The sequence below is a fragment of the Solanum dulcamara genome, chromosome 10 (genome assembly GCF_947179165.1).
Source record: "Solanum dulcamara chromosome 10, daSolDulc1.2, whole genome shotgun sequence".
Lineage (NCBI taxonomy): Eukaryota > Viridiplantae > Streptophyta > Magnoliopsida > Solanales > Solanaceae > Solanum > Solanum dulcamara.
The window spans coordinates 10013575-10034055 of record NC_077246.1 but is presented as its reverse complement, the minus strand read 5'-3'; the positions used below and the strand labels follow the sequence as shown (position 1 = coordinate 10034055).

The 20481-nt window shown below is 34.0% G+C and overlaps 2 protein-coding genes across 5 annotated transcripts; one reads left to right on the top strand and one right to left on the bottom strand.

Annotated features, from left to right (window-relative positions):
* Positions 1–143: 143 nt before the first annotated feature.
* On the top strand, positions 144–5932 carry LOC129871414 (uncharacterized). Of its 4 annotated transcripts, none has more exons than XR_008762254.1 (5): positions 144–447; positions 579–663; positions 1377–3797; positions 3884–3977; positions 5528–5932. XR_008762254.1 is itself a non-coding variant. In XM_055946324.1 (5 exons), exons 2-5 carry the CDS (start codon positions 3959–3961, stop codon positions 5679–5681), a joined length of 333 nt encoding a protein of 110 aa, XP_055802299.1. In that variant the 5' UTR covers positions 2044–3797; positions 3884–3958; the 3' UTR covers positions 5682–5914. The 4 variants fall into 4 exon arrangements, 2 of the variants coding, with proteins under 2 accessions (XP_055802299.1, XP_055802300.1); XR_008762253.1 differs by having other exon boundaries at positions 5616–5931; XM_055946324.1 differs by lacking the exons at positions 144–447; positions 579–663 and adding exons at positions 4709–4905; positions 5017–5067 and having other exon boundaries at positions 2044–3797; positions 5616–5914.
* A 2616-nt stretch (positions 5933–8548) lies between these two features.
* On the bottom strand, positions 8549–16786 carry LOC129870821 (probable folate-biopterin transporter 4). The gene is made up of 7 exons (XM_055945690.1): positions 16451–16786; positions 13770–13897; positions 11390–11611; positions 10289–10744; positions 9474–9671; positions 9245–9382; positions 8549–9103 (listed from the first exon to the last, which is right to left on the bottom strand). The coding sequence occupies exons 1-7, from the start codon at positions 16529–16531 to the stop codon at positions 8842–8844; spliced, it is 1485 nt and encodes a 494-aa protein (XP_055801665.1). The 5' UTR covers positions 16532–16786; the 3' UTR covers positions 8549–8841.
* Positions 16787–20481: the final 3695 nt, after the last annotated feature.

The window sequence follows — 20481 nt, the reverse complement described above, 5'->3', positions numbered from 1 at the left end:
CGATAATTTACCGAATACCGAATTTAAATGAGAATTAGCAGCCCATTATAATGATATATTATGTTGGGCTAAAGCCCAAAGGAGTATAGAAAAGGGCAAAAGGCCCATTATCCATAAATGTTTAGATCCAAAGACCAAACCCAAATTAAATCCTAACTCCTAAGTAACCCTAATTCCCTAACTCCCTAAGTGAACGCCCACTTCACTCTTCAGTCTTCAACTCTTCATAGTTCACAAATGACAAATACAAACTAGAAACTTCCGACCACTCTTCAGTCTTCATATGTCTATGGATTGACATATTCCATGATTTCTCAATTTTCAGACTGGTTGGAGAGTACTCTAAAGAATACTGTACCGACCCCAAAGCTTTTGGAGAGTTGGAGAGTACACAAACTCGGAGGTTTATACGCGTTGCTTTTGCTCCACATCTGCCTGATTCTTACTGTGAGTTTGTTATTACTAGAGAAAAGGCTTTTGGTTTAGAAAGATAAAGGACATTAAGCTTGAACAAAAGGAATTGAGATTCACTGCAGTCACAGTTTTGCCTCTCTTGACATGGCTACTATATTTCGCAGGACAACAGGGGCTTGACAAGCAAAATAATCTTGCTGAGGAGCTTTTTCTTGGCTATTTCACACAGGAAAGGTATATAGGTGACAGGTTAGTGCCTTCTTTCCCTGAGAGATTGAGATTAGTTGCATTAGCATACTATGCTACACAGTAACAACATTCAATTTTATTTTCCTTTTCCTTTCTATAATTGAATCTTTCTCTTGACTTTTAGTGATTCACAAGCAGAGATTGTAAAGTTTCTTCCTTGTATAATCCCCTTGGCTTATTGACCAACACTGATATTTAACTGAACTTCTTGCTTACAAGTGAATAAAAACTCACTATGAGCTTTTCCTTTTGATTAGCAGCAAAAGAAATTGACCTTTAGTTAACCTTTCCTAATTAACAGAATCATTACAGTGAGGCATCACTTGTCAATAGTCATTTTTTATTCTTTTAGTATTTTATGACCATAAGCAGATGCTACACATAATAAATTTTCACAACTTTTTATAGGAAAAATTACATAATTACGCAAATATTTATACGGAGAATGATTTGAATTTTGTCTTGGTTGATCTTTTGCGTCGAAGTTTTAACTCGTGTAATATATATGTATATTATAATGGTTCTTAGCTGTGTGGCCTTTTTTTGTTCATTTGTCATTTTCATGATTTCTGTTACTCTGCAGAAAGATTTTGAAAATGAATTTTAATTGTTAGGGAGCTCACTGCATTGATATGGATTTGAATTTATTTATAAGTACATTATTTTGTGAAGTAGCTCACTCACCTCAATTCACTCGATTTGTTTCTTTCTAGATTGGTGAGAACAATGGATTACTCTGTAATAGTGTTTGGAGTATAAGGGGTTACTAGAAATGTGTGCAAAATTATTGTTCATTTCATCTACAAGCCTGAAAGTTCAAGCCAGCTTGTAGGAAGTGGATGACTTTTGTATATTTATTATTAATGCAAAGAATTGTCAATCGCAGATGACTCGTACTTGATCTCATTTTGTTTATGTTAACTTGTTCCTGTGCAAAATTATTGTTCATTTCATCTTCAAGTGCTTGCATTTGTGTTGATCTTATAAGACGCAGAAATTTGGGTATTACCGAATACCGTACCGAACCGAATTTTTATTTACCGATTACCGAATTACCGAACCGAAGTTTGAAAGTTCGGTATTTGGTATATACTTTGAATTACCGATTACCGAATTATCGAATCTAAATTTTGAAAATACCGAACTGAATACCGAACGCCCACCCCTAGTTTGGGGTGTCATATATATGGTTAAAATAAGAAAATGGGTTGCCATAGAAACAAGTTATCATCATTATAATAAAAGTTCAAGAATCAATATGGTTACTGAATTTTCTTTTCTTGATTTCAATGAGTTTTTTTGTTTTTTTTTTGCGTGTAAAATTATCAATTTTTTCCTCTTTTATATCTCAAAATGATAAAATCAATCTTTAAGAAGTTACATAAAAATGTCATAAATTGGGAAGTGTTGGTTTTTAATTTTAAGTTGCTTTTTTCGAATTCCTAAGTTAGGTCCACGTTATTGCTATTTGCTGACACTTCTTTTGTGTCTTTTGTCAACTGAATTTTCTATTATTGTATTTGTTGCTGTCTTTCTCGGGCACGATCCCTCACTAAAGTTGTATCATCTATTTCACGTCAACAAAGCAAAATCATCTCTTTCTATTTATTTGTTTAATTTTAGTTTATTTTTAAAAAATTAATTTTTTAATTCGAACTTTTTGTGTGTCATATTTAAAATAAGAAGTATATATTTTTGTAGTTGTAATTTAAGATCACAATATTCAAGACTTCATGAGGACGGTAGCGAAGAAGACTCGAACACTTCCCAATCGAAATGGTGTTGCACCATGATACAACTCTCATCATGTTTTATATATCTTCGTGCAGTTGGATGAATTGACACTTCATATTCAAAAAGAAGTAACATGTGTCTGTTTTGTGCAAACGATATAGTATTGATCGACGAGATATGCGACGTAGTTAACAATAGGTTGGAGGCAGACCCTAAAGTCTAAAGGCTTCATGCTGAGTGGACTAAAACAAAGAACATGAGGCGGATGGAGAACTAAGTATTGATACACAAGTCATTGCAAAGATAGGAAGCTTCAAGTATCTTGGTCTATAATCCAAGAAAATGGGGAGATCGGTAAGGATGTCATACATCGTATTGGAGCAGATTGGATGAAATTGATGCTCGCATACGGTATCTTATGTGATAAAAATGTGTCACCGAGACTTAAAGATAGTTATATGGAGTAGTTGTTGGACCGACTATATTGTATAAGGTGGTGTTGGCTAGTAAAAAATTGTTATACTTAGAAGATGAAGGTAGCAGAGATATGTTTAGATGGAATGTGGTCATACTAGGAAAGACAAGATTAGGAATGATGATATACGGGCAAAGGTGTGATTAGTCTTCATGGTAGACAGGATGCGAAAAGGAGGTGCATGAGGTTGGCCATGATAGGTTTAATTAAGGAGAGGTAGATACAAACAATGGAAGAATTGAGGAGAGGTAATTAGACAAGATATACACAACTTCAGTTCACCAAGGACATGATCTTAAATAGAAGAGCATGAAAATTGAGAATTAGAATAGACGGTTAGTAGGTAATTGAGCATTTTCTTGCTTTCCAGTGGTAGAACATTCAAGTGAGAAGCACCTTTTCTTCTTGTTGTTGGTAGTAACCGTCAGTTTTTAAGTTCATTTTGTTAGTTTGACTTAAGGTACTCCACTTTAGCAAATTAAGGAACTAAAGAAGCTCAGGATTGTATTTAAGGTAGGGGTGGGCATAAAATACCGAAAACCGAATTACCGAACCGAACCGGCTATTTCGGTATTTCGGTATTCGGTATTCGGTACTTGGGTCCGGTATTCGGTACCGGAATATTAAATTTCGGTATTTCGGTTTCGGTTTCGGTATTTATTAATTATCCCGTTCGGTATTCGGGATTTACCGAATACCGAATTATTTCTGTTGGGCTCCTAAAAATTTCTTTTAATTTTTAAACATAAAGGGTATAGGCCCATTCCTATAATTTAATCCAGCCCAATTGTCTTCAACATACCCTAACCCTAACAGACTAACACATTACACACTGTATTCATCTCAATACTTCACTACTATTGAAGTTCTCCTTCTGCCATTCACGCCGCCTTCAGGCTTCAGCCCTTCAACTTCACTACTACAGGTATTTCCCTCTTCTAGATCTACTGTTTCTATGGACAGTTTTCTTTTCTTCAAGATCTATTGAAAGCTGAACACATTTATTTCCAGTTTGCCCCATGGAATCCATCAGAAGTGCTTATAACTTCAGCTGATTCTCGTATCAGAATTTTTGACGGATCAGATATGATCTATAAGTTTAGAGGTATGGATTAAATTTATGTGCCTTAAACAAATCCTCGTAGACGTAGATTTGCATTAATCCAAAAGGTAGCTTGTACTGAATTGCTTCCTTCTCCTTCGAACAATGTTGATGCAGTGATAAGAGTGGGAAAAAAGAGGGAAACATATGCATATGCATATGCATATGTAGTGTTGATCTTATGTTTTGATATATTGTCTGTTCCTGATGGTGATTCAAATGAAATTCAGATGCCTGGGACTAGGAAGCATGTAACTTCATTCAATTTGCAATGACTAGTGCAGTTTCGTTTATTTCTATTATTACTCTCATCTTCCACTGTATTGCATGAAGCCTTCGTTTAGGTCTGTAATCTGTTGTAACTTCATGGGATACTTCAATAGCACTCTAAATGGGGTGGGAAAGTTATTGTCCACTGGCATTGCTGACAGAAATGTGTTTTCAATATTGCTGAATGTTGCTTACTAGCTTTCTGAAATGAACAATCCTTTGTAGACCCTCTCCCTCACTGGGAGAAGCAGGGCAAAGAAAAAACAAAACCACGAAAGGTGGGTTTCCGTAGTTTAGCCCATCATGAGGCCCCTGTAAAATACAAACTAAATACTAATTATGCATCTTGGTCTGACTAAATCCCCGTAGCATGTTTTTCTTTAGAAGTGGATATTCATAACTCATGTTTAGTGAGTGTTTATCATCTTCCTAACCACTCCTTTGAGTTGCTACTTGTTTTCCAGGTCTTGCGAAGCCTGGTCCAGTTATTGAAACATTTTGTTCTGATGAATTAGTTTCAAGACATGTCAAACTTGATGGAGTTGTTACATTGGTTGATTGCAAGCACTCCTTGCAACATTTAAATAAGGTAAAACCCAGATTTGTGTCGAATGAGGCTGTCGAACAAGTGGCTTATGCAGATCGTATTATCTTGAACAAGGTAAGGCAGCTTCTAGCTTTTACTTGGTTACTCTTTTCATAGCCTGCTGTAGGTTCAATCAATCTTTGGAAGCCTATATTTCAGTTTATGTTCTTCTGATTATGTTGACAGATAGACTTGGTAACTGAATCTGAGCTCGAAGTGTTAACAAAGAGAATCAAGGTAGAGTCTCTTATTTTTTAGTCTTTCTTCTACAATTGCAGTGCAGTTAGTTGCTCTAATATACACATGACTTATATTGTTGTAATATGTTACGTATGAATGATTCAATGATATTAAATTGAAAATTACCTTCCAAAGTAGGGGTAAGGTCTGGGTACGCACTACCCTTCCCAGACCACACTCGTGGGATTACACTGGGTTTGTTATTGTTGTTAAGCTTGGAAATTTCCCTCTTGCTTATGTAGTTTTAAGAACTATTCTGCTTAATGTGAAGGGGGAATTTCTTTGTGAGGCTCTTCTCACTGCTTTCTTATTGTATTCCTTTAATTTCCTCCGTAATGCTTGTTCCAATATGACTTGGTAATGCATTTTGAGCTGCATTTAGTTATATTTCCCCCTTTTTTCGATTATATTTACGACTCCATTTTTGAATACCAAGTCTTGATCTATAAGTTTAGAGGTATTTTCTCTATTATATACTCTTTTGGAGAGTTCAAAACAACATCATACATGTGTTCTCTAAACCACATGTTCTATTTTTGTGGTAGCATCAGGTTTCCGAAATACAAGCAGCCAAATTGCAGCTTCATTTAGTTCGGACGAAAAGTATGTGATAAGTGCAAGTGAAGACTCTCATTTTTATAACCTCGTGATAAGTATGCATCTTGATGTAGACAAAATAGAGCACAAGAACTGAGTTTGACAAATATTAATCTTGTTGGAATATTTATCCAAATGTTTCCGACGTTTTCAACCATGACAAAATGTACATTACATTAACTTATTGTTGAAAGTGGTTGTTGCCTACATTCTATCTTCAATTGATAGTTGTGGAGTAAATGAAATCTAAAAAAATCCATTTACAGAAAATGCACGATGTTTTCTACCAAATATTTCTTTTCTTGTACACTGTCAACAGAGGCAACAATTTGGGTATTACCGAATACCGTACCGAACCGAATTTTTATTTACCGATTACCGAATTACCGAACCGAAGTTTGAAAGTTCGGTATTTGGTATATACTTTGAATTACCGATTACCGAATTATCGAATCTAAATTTTGAAAATACCGAACCGAATACCGAACGCCCACCCCTAATTTAAGGGACCAAAATAGGTAACTCTTGAAATTATCAACTTCATGTTTAGGTCCAAAGTCAAATATTTGGCATCTCTTGTTCTTGTATGTGATATTGATTTTTGTTGTGTTTCTCACATTTTTGGTTTTTAAGTGAAAAGATTTCTCATTATAAGACTTTGCAACTATGTCTTTCTCTCTGTGTGAAACGTGAGTTTTCATGACATCTTTGTACTTTGTTTTGTTGCTACGAAACCCTATGTATTCTTTTGAGTAAGACCTGCCTTTTTTAAAAAACTACGGAAAATGGCCTAAAATGTCTTCGAATTATTGAAAATGGTAGAAAAATATTTTTTGTCCATCTATTGGGCCTAAAATGCCCTTGACATCCACCTTTAGATCCAAAAATGATATTTTCTTTAACAAAAAGGGCATTTTAGGCCCAATAGATGAATGAGGGGCATTTTGTACTATTTTCAATAGTTCGAGGGCATTTTAGGTCCTTTTTCATAATTAAAATTCTGTAAAATAAATTTTAATTTATAATTAATTTTAAATAATTAAATTGTAACCAATAGATGGCTGCTACGTGTTTAAAAAAAATATTTAATTAAAATTCTGTTAAATAAATTTTGATTTATAATTAATTTTAAATAGTTAAATTGTAATCAAAAAATGACCGCCACGTGTTTAAAAAAATTATTCAAATTAATTAATTAAAATTCTGTTAAATAAATTTTAATTTATAATTAATTTTAAATAATTAAATTGTAAGCAATAGGTGGCCACCACGTGTTTAAAAAAATTATTTAAATTATTTAATTAAAAATATTTTAAATAAATTTTGATTTATAATTAATTTTAAATAATTAAATTGTTACCAATAGATGGACACCACGTATTTAAAAATATTATTCAAACTATTTAATTAAAATTGTGTTAAATAAATTTTGATTTGATAATTAATTTTTAATAATTAAATTGTAATCAATAAATGGCCTCCACGTGTTTAAAAAATTATTCAAATTAATTAATTAAAATTCTGTTAAATAAATTTTAATTTATAATTATTTTTTAAATAATTAAATTATAAGCAATAGATGGTCGCCACGTGTTTAAAAAAAATTATTCAAATTATTTAATTAAATTTTTTAAAAATAAATTTTTATTTATAATTAATTTTAAATAATTAAATTGTAACCAATAGATGACCGTCACATATTTAAAAAAATTATTCAAATTATTTAATTAAAATTTTGTTAAATAAATTTTGATTTATAATTAATTTTAAATAATTAAATTATAACCAATAGATGGACACCACGTATTTAAAAATATTATTCAAATTATTTAATTAAAAATTGTGTTAAATAATTTTTTATTTTATAATTAATTTTAAATAATTAAATTATAATCAATAAATGGACGCCACATGTTTAAAAAATTATTCTAATTAATTAATTAAAATTCTGTTAAATAAATTTTAAATAATTAAATTATAAGCAATAGATGGCCGCCACATATTTAAAAAAAATTATTCAATTTTTTAATTAAAATTTTGTTAAATAAAATTTGATTTATAATTAATTTTAAATAATTAAATTGTAACCAATAGATGGCTGCCACATGTTTAAAAAAAATTTATTCAAATTAATTAATTAAAATTATATTGAAAGGGCCTAAAATACCCCTCAAACTATTGGAAATGGTACAAAAACGTCTCACATTCATCTATTGGCTTAAAATGACCTTTTCCGAAATGGTACAAAAATGTCCCACATTCATCTATTGGCTTAAAATACCCTTTTCCGTTAAACAAAGTGTCATTTTTTGGACCCAAATGCGGATGTAAAGGGCATTTTAGGCCCAATAGATGGATGAAGGACATTTTTATACCTTTTTTCAATAGTTCAAGAACATTTTAAGCCCTTTTCCGTTAAAACTATCAGGAGAATAATTTTAAACTATTTCCAGCAAATAAAGGATTATAATTCTGGGAAATTTGCGTAAATATATCCTTCAACCATCTAGTTTATCAACATGGTCAAAGCATACACTTCATCTATATATGTTGTATATAGATATGTATATTTAGTATAAAGTATACATTACCTAATAGTAAAATGTCCTGAATTAACCTATTGGGTTTGTCTCATATGCCTTTTTCATTAGTTTTCCTTCATTTCAAAACTTTTTTGACATTGCTAAACAATTTTTTTTTCTTATGTTGCTAAGATTAAAGATTTTAGTTTGTTAATTGTGTACTTCATGATCCTTTCAATCAAACTTGATAAAATATCCTCTTCCCAATTATAAAGTATTTGGCATAGGTAGTTTGATAGTTATATATGAAGTTAAAAGGAATAAATCCCCCACCTTAAAGTTTGAGGGGTAAATCCAACTGTCAAGAATAATGCTCTCAGATAAAACTTTTGGATGCCCCAAACCCAATAATTGATGTTTGCTATTACAGATGTTAATGAGATGAGATGAGGAATAAAGAGCTACCATGCTCCAATTATCCATTCAACTACTACGCCTCAATCTCAAGCAAACTGGGATCGACTATATGAATTGTCATTGACCCTATTGCTCTATTTAAGCTCATCTCAATCCAAAAAACAAGTATCTGTCTATCATATAGAAAAAAAAAACTTTGTTGTCTAATCTGTAACCTGCATGTATGCTTTATGAACTATGCTGATATTCCTGTAGCTTCCTTCGGAATCAAGAAGAGGAAGACCACTGGGATGAAAGTGCAGAGAACCTGTATACCAATGCCTAAGAAGAGATTGTCAAAAGATCCTGAAGAGATGTTTAGAACTGAAGCCAGCCCTGCTCCTACAAAGGATCCCACCGTAGAACCTAAGTTGTTTATTGACATGAATAATGCAAATAAAGTCCCTTCAACGCCTGGAGGACAAAGCTGTCCTGATAAGATAAGAAAGGGCATGAACCTACAAAAGGAAGAAAATACTGGTGACAAATATGGAACAAGAAGTAATCATATTTTATACTTGATGGAAAAGATGTTAGCTGTTCCAGATGTTCTATAACTACTTTTAAGAAGACCTTATATAAGAGAATATGGGACATACTTGAATTGATTGATGCCATCAGAAAGAGCAGAACCAAATAGCACTGTAACCTTGTCTGAGATGCCTAATAAAACATTAGCTCGAGAAACCAAAACCATATCTAGAACAGTCAGAAGGGCCACGCCAACTTGAGTAAACCTGCATGAAAATAAATAGGAAAATAAGTATTTGGTAATCTAAGTCAATATTCCTTCATCACATCACATTCGCAAGTCAGAAATCTACTTACATGAGAATATGCCGCAACCTCGTCTTTTTTAAAAAACGATTGTAAGTCAAGGTCCCAATCATGAGACTCAACCATCCAAGAACACGTGCTGTTCCAAGGAAAGATGCCTCCAGTTTTAAGAACTCTGTCTGATAATAGAACATAACCGTCGAGAGATTTGGAACTGTCACGTGAGCCAGAAAGAACCAAGCCATTGGTCTGGACTCCAAGGAAAAAATTGCAAGAGAATAACCACAGTAACATCAGTCATCAGTTCTTTAAGAAAATGCAAAAGAGAAATGGCATTACAAACAAAAAGTTAAGAAGATGGGAAACTACTGAACAATTCACAACCTCCCATGAGGTCCAGACTGACTAGTGAAACATGGACGCATGAAACTCATCGAATGGAAGCACCAAAAAAGTGATAACTTGACCTGTAATTTAATCTATTAAAAGGAATGCTGACACTTTGATCTTTCATAAGAAATTGTGATACAAGGCCAATACTGATGAAAGTGTTCTTGGAATCGCAGCTTTATTATTTCAATTAAGGTGATGCAAGTCCATTTTTATGCCAACGAAAGAAGTCCCTTCATGGTCCTATGACCCCCTCAAATATGGTACAAAAATAGAAAGAAATGGCATCACCAAAGGTTAAAAAGAAGGTCGAGGAAGACTTTCAAGACCTAGGTCCCATCATGTCATAATAATACACTGAAGCTGGTGCCTGGTAGTGTTCTAGCAGAAGCTCCAAAAGGAAAATAAATTGATTCGTGATTATTAATTAAAAAGCATCAACACAAAAAGGAATTTAAAACTTCTTCACAAGTTACCTCAAAATGGCTGGCTGGCGGAACGCCCTAAATAATGTGTAAGTGGCCATTTTCAGTGATTGATACCACGGAGACAATGGCGATCCATTTTTGTTGGGAGCCTGAAATTTATTTTCCGTAGTTGGCGCTATTTTTGTATTTTTCTGGCTCTTCTTTCTCCTCAAAGTACTAATTTTCGATTTTTCACCAGAGAATTTATCTTCTTCATCAATAATTCTGCTCGTCATATCAGAACCATTAAATGTAGAACCTTCAGAGAATGCTTTACCTTGTACAGAACCCTCCTCAACCAAGCCACACGAAAAGAGCTGCAAAGCAGGTAAGACAGAGAAAAGGAGGAAAATCCTATCTATCGGTAAATTGTCTAATGCATGTCCTCCTAGCAAACTACCACAGATTCCTCCGAATGCCAAAGACAGCCAAGATACTGACTGAAGATCACCAGCAAATGATGCCCTGTTGACAAGTAAAGGTAAATTAAAAAAAAAGTCATGCCTTTCACACATAGCTAAATTAATCTAAATCTTTTTGGCGCAAGTTGTACATGACAGAGTCTAAACCTGTCGAATTAGCACATAAAATGAGACTCACAATTAAGTGACAATTAACAATTCAAATACAACAAACCCAGTCATTCCATCATCAAAAACTTCAACTGAAAGCAACGCCTTTGTATATAACTACATTTAATCATGAACTGAATAGACAAGTTTACCCACGGTACAACCTGCTATTTGATCCGACTAATTTGACATCTACTTTTGCTGTGTTGTCTTGTCAAAGGCTTAATTTTGGTCCAGATACATTTTAAAACTGAAGGGGAGCCTTGGAGTAACTGGTAAAGTTGCTGCCATGTGACCAGGAGGTCACGGGTTCAAGCCTTGGAAACAGCCTCTGGCAGAAATGCAAGGTAAGGCTGCGTACAACAGACCCTTGTGGTCGGGCCCTTCCCCGGACCCTGCGCATAGCGGGAGCTTAAGTGCACCGGGCTGCCCTTTTATACATTTTAAAACTGTGTGTTTGTTTCTACAGCTACATAAAATTGCTCAGATTGGGGACTTTCCTTTAAATGACAGAAAAAGTTCCATGCAGAAAACATACCTCTCAAATCTTACTGCCTCAGCGATCATTGCGTCAATTACGACATCAGCCATTGCAGAGCCCAGGTTCTGCACTGTCAAAAGAATCATGAGTTCTATCCTCGTATTTCTCAGGAAAGCACTTAAACCTAAAATGAGCCATGGCAACAGTGAGAGCAAAGTTGCAAGTGTAAGGTAGGGGACTCTTTTCCTTCCTCTAATTGGAAAGCAATCGGACAATATCCTGCAAAGAGCATATTGAATATGGTTGATGGAGCAGAAGAGCAAGAAATGAACTATTTTTCCAACAAGATTTCATGAGAAACGACAAAAATGTTCTTAGCAGAGTATAAGTCATGAACAACACACCAGCAGTTATGGACCATCTTATAATAAATTTATTGTTTAATGACAATTTCTTGTGGGATTTCACAGGATATGTTGTTGTTGTTGTTGTTGTTGTAATGACAATTTCCATGATTTAAGAAAATTCTATCTGGTTTTAATTCATATTCTTAGGTCTTCCACAGTAAGATGCTACCATATGGTAAAAATTGATCCCATGATGTTTACTATAACTCCAAGCAACTGTTGAAAATTTCATTTTCTCTTTATATGGAAAACTCTACAACATATCTAAATGCCACCTAGCAAAGAACATTTTTCTAAATATTCATTTCACACTGATCTGCAGCTCCTTTTGTTGTTTCTAGTACTGCTGATCCGAGCTACAATCAGATGGAAGGAAACCAAACATCTTAAGAACTTTTTTCTTTTTATATGTAATCTAACACTTAAATGTTTTAGATTAGTTGATCAAATCTGAAGGATCATTAAATTCTCAGTATAATCTGATATTCAGCTCAAGCTAGCTTTACTTAACATTTACATAAAAGATGAGCCTTCCAGACAATTGGAAAAGCTAATGAAGTGTGCATGGTTCACACCAACTTTTAATCTCATGTTCATATAAACCAGGAAATGTTCATGCCATACACATAGAAACTGAAAAATTAGGAGAATACAGAAAAATCAAATCCCCCCAATTCCTCAGATTTGGTATAATTACATCATACATGAAAAGAAAACAAAATCACCATAAATATGACCAGAAGATCAAACTAGAATGAACTTTTCTTAGACTATAGAAGAGAAGATCAAACTAGAATGAACTTTTCTTAGACTATAGAAGATTTATAAAAGTATGTACGAGAAAGGAACAACATTGAGGAAGATGTTGTTTCTCAGAGAAAATCCATTAGATTGATAGTTGGATAGCTTTAAGTGGTGTGTACTTTTATATTATAATTAGTTAGGGGCTTTGTGAAACAATAATAACTTTTTTGTAAGTCAAAGAAAATTATTACTGTGACTTACAAAGAAAACAAAGACACCCCAAAGAAAAAGAGTCAAACTGGAAAAGGATAATAGATAATTTCAGTTTGAAGAGGACTGGCTATTACCAGTATGATACAAACACAGAGATGATAGGAGGCAATCATTTGAAAAGATGAACTTGACAGGGAAGTGGTTGGACCACTTGGTAGCCAAGAAGTCCTCAAGTCTTTTATTTAACCCCAAGGGCCTAATAATCATGGTCATTAGCCACAATGTGATGGAGTGAGAGAAAGTAGTCTAAACTATTCCGCCAGGTACTATATATACTGGGGACAGGCACTTACTGCCCAAATCAGGTATCCAACTCTTTGATTTGAATATAATGTAAGAATTGAGGCTAGATACATGAAGAGAGAGGGAGCAGAGGACTAAAAGGAATGTGGTAGGGGCGGGGAAGACTATAAGGAACTGGATTGTCTATTACATTTTTTTCTTTCTCTGTTTTTTTGGGGGGAAACAACATGTAAAAAAGGGCAGCCGGTGCACTAAATCTCCCCTATGCGCAGGGTCCGGGGAAGGGCCCGACCACAAGGGTCTATCATACGCAGCCTTACCAACATTTCTGCTAACATGTCTGTTTCATTTATCTTATAGCTTATTATTTTGTCAATTATAGTTACGCTCTACATTATAGAAGTCATAGTTCACCATATATAAACTAAAAGATAACCATGAATTTCTGTATACATATTTCATCCTGGCTGATGGACCTATACGGTAAAAGTCTATGGTTCTAAAGCTCAAAAACTGACGTCAAACGTCTAATATTCACTCAATTCAAGCATGATGATCTACCAAATCAGATTGAACTCATCCAAATTTGGTCTGAAAGTTAGTTTGGCTTAATGTTTTTCAGTTCCATGCTTGAGAATTGTTTTGAAGATATTTGTTTAGACAATTCTGAACAAGACTCAAACATATTGCTAGGAAACCATTTTCTGATCATTCACAAGTATGCACTACAGAAGTTCACAAGAGGTTGAGTATTCAAGATAGATAAATACCCATATAAAGGTTTTATGCTCCATGGAAAGAATGCTATTGAAGTGACAAATTGGGAGGCTGATGGTGATAACTTCAAGTTGTCTTTCAACTGATATGAAACTGCTGTCCAGACAAAAGATCTGAACCCCTGCTTCCAATAATTGAGAATGGTGTTAATTATACCCAATGAGAAAATAATGGGCTTCCAACAAAAACCTACAAAATGCATTAAAGAGATGCTCAAATAAAAAACAAGTGTATGGAGAACCGAGAGGTTACATGACCACTCACTCTTCTTCTTTTTTTCATGTTCACTTTCCTGCCCCTCTGTAAATGCTATTTAATTCGAGGAACAGCAGAGCAACACTATACGCCCACTCTCTTAACATAAAAAAGGCTGCCAAAATACTCTATCAGAGTATGAGAGATCACATAGAAGACAAGTGCGAGAAAACCTTAAGGGTTCATTTTGTTCAAGTACTAGTTACGCAGGAATTGTAATGCAAAGAATGTATATGCAGTGAATAATGATATAGGTATTGTCATGCAATGAACAATAATACAGAGAATGCTATGCAGGGATTACCAACTTTAAGAGCATTTTAAACTTTTAATACTTTAATCCACCCCACTTGTGGGATTTCACTGGATATGTTGTTGTTGTTGTTGTTGTTGTTGTCATACTTTAATCCACGTATTGCTAATATAAATATTCTTATTTCCACATTATACCTCACATAAAAAGAAATTAAGATCCCTGCATAAGCTATGTCGTATTAAGCTTAATGGGGCCAACCAAGTGATGCATTACTTATGTTGCCAACAAAAAATTGATTACTTGTCAAATATTATTTTTTTATTATATAGACGACTAAACATATAATTCGATGCATAATTTTATGTAGATAATATTTAGCTAATGTAGCCAATCAGATGATCCCTAAGAGATCTCGTTGAGATAAACAGTCAAGATAACTGCTATTACAGCAAAATTTGCAAGATAAGAGAACAATCTTGTTGGTTCGTTATGCATAATTTTGTCTAAGCTCTGCTGTAAGACTTCATTTAACAAATTTGAAGTACTGAAAGTCAAAAAAAGAGACTTCATTCGAGCAAATCAAAAAGAGGCAACAAGGTGAACTTATTTTTGCTTATGGACAGCAGCATATTAAGTCCAAGATTTTAATATATTGGTTTTCTAGCTGATGGTGTTAGCATCTTGCAACAGCTTTTCCACATCTGGTCACGTACCATATTTTATCAAACTTCTATTGAGGATTTTTTCCTTGTGTTCAACTGTCACTGGTTAAAATCCATGTTTTAATTTATTTAAGTCAAAGTGCTGAAAAAGCGCATTGAGGACTTTTATTCCTCTCCCGCTCCACCACTTGGCTACCTACGGAAGAAAAAGCATAAAGCTTTAAACATTTGCTGAACAAACAGCATGATTACTAGTTTGTCAGGTACAACTAAACTGCAATTTCCCCATTTTTTGACAATGAAAAATTTGACGCGCTTGGCCAGTGAGCTTAAATAAGCTTTCATTAATCTTTCCTCATTTCAATCCTCTAAGTCTTCTATCAATCCTCTAATTCTTCTACTAAATCCACTAAAGTCAGTACTTTCAATATGGGACTGGAGTAACATACTTTTCATTCTCAAACAAAGTAAAGTACTTTCGAGTTGGCTCTTGACCCAAAGACCTCCTTATGTCTCCGCATCGCACTGCTTGGATCAATTAAACTGTATTCTGGTGATTTCAACAATCACAATCCAACTGTATTTACCTCAACCACAGAAATTTTTCGTATGTATTTATACCCAAGACGAGATGAAGCCTCTCTTTTAGGCTCTAACCACCAGAAAATACAAAGTCTTTTGTAAAATGATGTCATCCACACCTAAATTCTCCAAACGATGATGTTTTGGAAAGGACACAAAATGAGTCAGTTGTTTCTGAGTCGATTTGAAAAAGATCTCAAATCATCATAATCATTGATATGTTTTATGTCATAAGCAAAATTAAGTTTATTTTCTTAAAAATAAATTGGGGATAGCGGCAAGGGGAAATGGGGAAGGGGATTACAAGGTGAGGAATCAAACCCTCAACCACCAACAAGTTGAAAGTTCAGGTAGACAACCAACTGAGCTACTAAAATTCTTTAGGTGAATTAAGTTTAATTGGCACCCTGATGATTAATTTTGATGGCAGAAGCATGAAAAGTTATTAAAGGAGCTTACACACAAAAAAAAATAGCTAACAAATAACCTTGAAGCATTGCTAACCAAGGTTCTTGATTTGCAAACCATACAAAAAAAACTGATCTATAGATTAAGATAAACACGGAACCTAATACAACAACAACTATATATCAATTCTAAACTAGTTAATTCGTCTATATGAATCCTCGATGTCTGTTCTAGCTCCCGTTTCTAATCAACACCCAAGTGGAATAAGAAATTCCCAGACCACCCAACTCAACAAAATCTTGAAATTCGACTTGGAACAATTTTTTAAAGTAGACAAGCTAGATTTAATCTAAAACCCCAGAAACCCCACCATTCACAACATTAAAAAAAACAACCCCAAATGCTGAAATGAGAAACAAAAGGCATAAATGACATCTGAAAGGCATAATATAGGAAAGTATAAATTCAATCAAAGAAAAAACAAAGGGGGATGGTAAATAGAGGGCGAAACCTGTGTGAAGTAAATGAGGCAAACAAGCCATAGAAACGAAACCCCAAAAGCAGTGTGTAACTGCTTAAACCAACCGATCATTTTGGAATCGATCGATGATTAAAGACTAAATTGTTTTTTTCTCCAGTCGTTCCTTTTAGCCGAAAAGAAGACTGGAAAAATGGGATGCCCTCAGATTACATGGATCCTTTCCTTGTTAACGTTCTTTGTTTATTCAAATCTATAAACCTCTTGCCATACTTGTGTTGACCTATTCGTTACTCTTTCCCAATTTTCTTCCTCATTTTCATCTTTTCTTTTTCTTCTTTCCCATCGTCAGCGCCTATATTATATTGACCCCATTTACATTTGATAATTGTATTGTTTGTAGGCTTTTAACTAGATATAAAGTTTACTAAAATAAAATAAAATTTAAATTCTGTACTCTTTAATTAAATACATTTATATATTTTAATGTTTTGATCTTAAACATAACAAGCGAAAAATTAGAACTAAGAAGTTGTTAAAATATATCTCTCTATATATATATATAGTTGAAGCGTATGTCACGCAAATTGTCATGTAGGATGTGTGTCTACTTGTTCAATTTTATACAAATTGAAGTATTTATTTATTCAACTCTATACAAATTTAAGTGTTCACTTGCATGCTCTAACCTTATAAGGCGCAACTAGCACCTGATGACACACTTAATTATTGATTAACCCTGTTAGACATGTATAACACTATTCACGCATAAAAGCTACACCCAATAAATACAAATAATTAAAAATATCTCAATGTTGATAGTACAAAGTAACAAGACAACACGACCACCAACGTATAACTATACAATCCCAATCTACAAGCCTCTAAAAGTATTATACTTCATTGAGACAAGGCCCAATATACATATCAGTTATCTATAGCAAAAGACTGACAAATTGTAATGACCCTAAAGGCTATTTTTGATAATTTTTACAAATGACTATTTTACTCCTCTCGGTAGTTGCCTCGAGTCATGTTTGATCGGTATTCGAAGTTGATTCTATGAAATTCGGTGAAAAACTGAGAGTTTTAGAAAAAGTTGAGTTTTAGAAGCCTAAATTGTGAAATAGTAGTTTTCGGAGTCATTTAGAGTTTCGAGTCACATAATGAAATTTTCTCGATTCCTTTAGCTCTGAAATGTGAAATTTGGTCTATGAGAGTTAACGGAATTAGATTTGGAGTTATATCGTGGATTTGAGGCCTTGAGTTGGGAATTCTTGAAATTTTGATCGTAGAGTTGACTTTGATCAATATTTGGAGTTCGGATGCTCGAAATTGAATTCCAATAACTCCGTTGGATTTGAGGGATGATTTTAGGACTAGGGAGAGTTCATGTGTATTTTTTTCGGAGGCTCTCATGGTGTTTTGGTCTTTCTGAGGCTTAGAGTTAGTTTGGTTGCGACTTGTTGGAGTTTTTGTCAAGGAGATATCGAATTCGAATTCTGACAATTCCATTGAGTCTGAAACGTCGAATTTAGTATAGTAGGATATATAATTTGTGTGTACAGGACTTCAAACGAATTTCGAGCGTTCAAAAGTTTGAAAAGTGGAATTTCGTAAGTGTTGTGTTCTGGTACAGGGTCCGTTTGAGCGAAGGTAGGGTCGCGAAAGTGACCTCTACTTTAGTGAGGTACCCATTGCTTTAGCAACCTCTGCTTTAGTGAAGTACCCATCGCTTTAGCAAAGAGAGTTACTTAGGAGCGAACCACTGGTCGTGAAAGCGACCCCTGTGTCGCTTAAGCGACTTCTGAGGGGTTTATGGTTGGGGTTTTAGCCATTTTCCTCATTTTCAGACCTTGAGACTCGATTGGTTGATTTCTGAAGTGAAATTTTGAGGCTTTTTGATTGGATAAGTGTTCTTTACCTAGAATCTTCATTACACATCCATTATATTATGATTTTAACTTCGAATTGAGGATTTTGGACCTCAAAAATTGAGGATTTTGGACCTCAAAATTTGAGGATTTCTTCAAGAACTTTGAATTTCTTAAAATGGTGATTATGGACTGTTTTGAACTCCGTTTTTGAAATGGTTTTCTTTAATGAATTCCTAATATTTTGAGATGATTTTCATCAAAAAAAAATTGAATTTAAACTCCATTTTTGGAATCGGATTTTTGAGTCATTTTGACCATTTTGCTCGAAATTCATGATTTTGGTGTCGTTAGTTCCGTAATTTAATTTTGAATCATTAATTGATTATATTCCTATGATTTGGAGCATCAATGAAAGGGAAAGACTCAAGTTTCAGAGTAGTCGAGAGTGATATTAAGGCAAGTGGAACTCTAAACCTTCGTAAGCTTTGTAGAACCTTGTATTTCTGCTACGTGCTATGTGAATTGATGTAAACTTGAGTTTGGATTGATTATGAATCATGAATACACCTAAGGTTGATTATCGAGGTTATAAGAAGAAATTTGATCTAATGAATTGATGTATTTGAGTTAACTGACATTGTTGACTCGTTGTGGAGATTACATTGTGATATTCTTAGTATGAATTGCATATGGTATTGGAATTCATTACATTCCCATTGATTGCATGAGCATTCCATATGCATTTCGGTTGAATCTTATCATTGAAGTCCAAATTGATGATTACGCCAATGTGAAATGGTTCCGTCTAAGTTATGATGAAAGAGAAAAACTAAGAGGATTCGAGGGATGCGCCACACATCGCGGTTATTACTTTATTGCATTCGAGGGACGTGCCACTCGTCGTGTTTGTTATTTTATAATATTCGAGGGACGTGCCACGCACCTTAGTTGATACTAAATGATAATCAAGGTCACGCCACACATCTTGGTGGATGCATGGACATACATGCATCATTTCATTGGGCACTCATTGCATTGCATTTGTTTGATTATCTGTGTATTTGCCCATACTATGTGTAATTGTGACTGATATACATGTGATATTGTTGATACATAGCTGGCCTATTTGAATTGTTGAGATGCACTTTGACTTGCATGCTACATGAGTTATATATACTGTTAGACTAGGTTATTCTGCTTGCAGGTTGTAGTTATAGAGATTCAGATGGTGTGTCAAGAGTACTTGTTTCTATTTAGCCTTATCTGTGATTAGTGTCTTACTTGCTGAGTACCGTGTTATTTAATACTCACCACTTGCTATCTACATTTGTATAGTTTTCGTGCCTGGACAGTGATACAGATTCCCTTTTTTCATCCGCGACTATTCAAGGATACTTGAGAGGTAGTTGTCGACGCCGACGATATCTCTTGTTTTTTTATATGCTTTGTTCTGTTTGAGAAACAAAAGCATTGAGACTTTTATTTATCCTTCATTTACATTGTATTAGAGGTTTGTATATGTGACAACCAGTCCTTTGGGGTGTTGTAGTTGATTAAGACTTCTGTTTTTTTATACTATTTATCTATTTAGACTGTTTCTACTTTATTTCCGCATTTGTATGGATTTGGGCTGACTTGTATCGATAGAGTGAGACGAGTGACATCACAATCGAATTCGAGTCATGACACAAACCTCTGAATCTGACAAACTCCAAAGAAGTGAAGATAGGCAGTTTGTTGTAACTCGACAACGCTATAGACGAGGTCTTTCTACTAGTCTGTTAGAACCTATAGGCATAAGTGCAACACCCCCAAATTTGGAGCATCGTACAAATAATGTATCGAGTAATGTAAAACGAATAATAATTGAGAAGGTATCGCAAAGTATTGAATGTAAATATAAAAAGGGGATTAAAGATAATATGAGTATGCTTACCGACTCGTGAATCTATAAATAGTTGAATTGATATCATAAAGTACTGTAAATAATCATATAGAGAGTCAGAGGCTAGCCAGAACGTACAAGGCTTAAACCTTAAAAATCATAACTAAATCAATAATCAACTTAATTGAACCAACCTAAGTGACATTATCAAATACTAAACGTGCTCAGAAAAAAGGTCAAAAATAATCATAATATAGCCTAATGATTTCTGACACAAATCAAGCATCAATAATCAAACAACA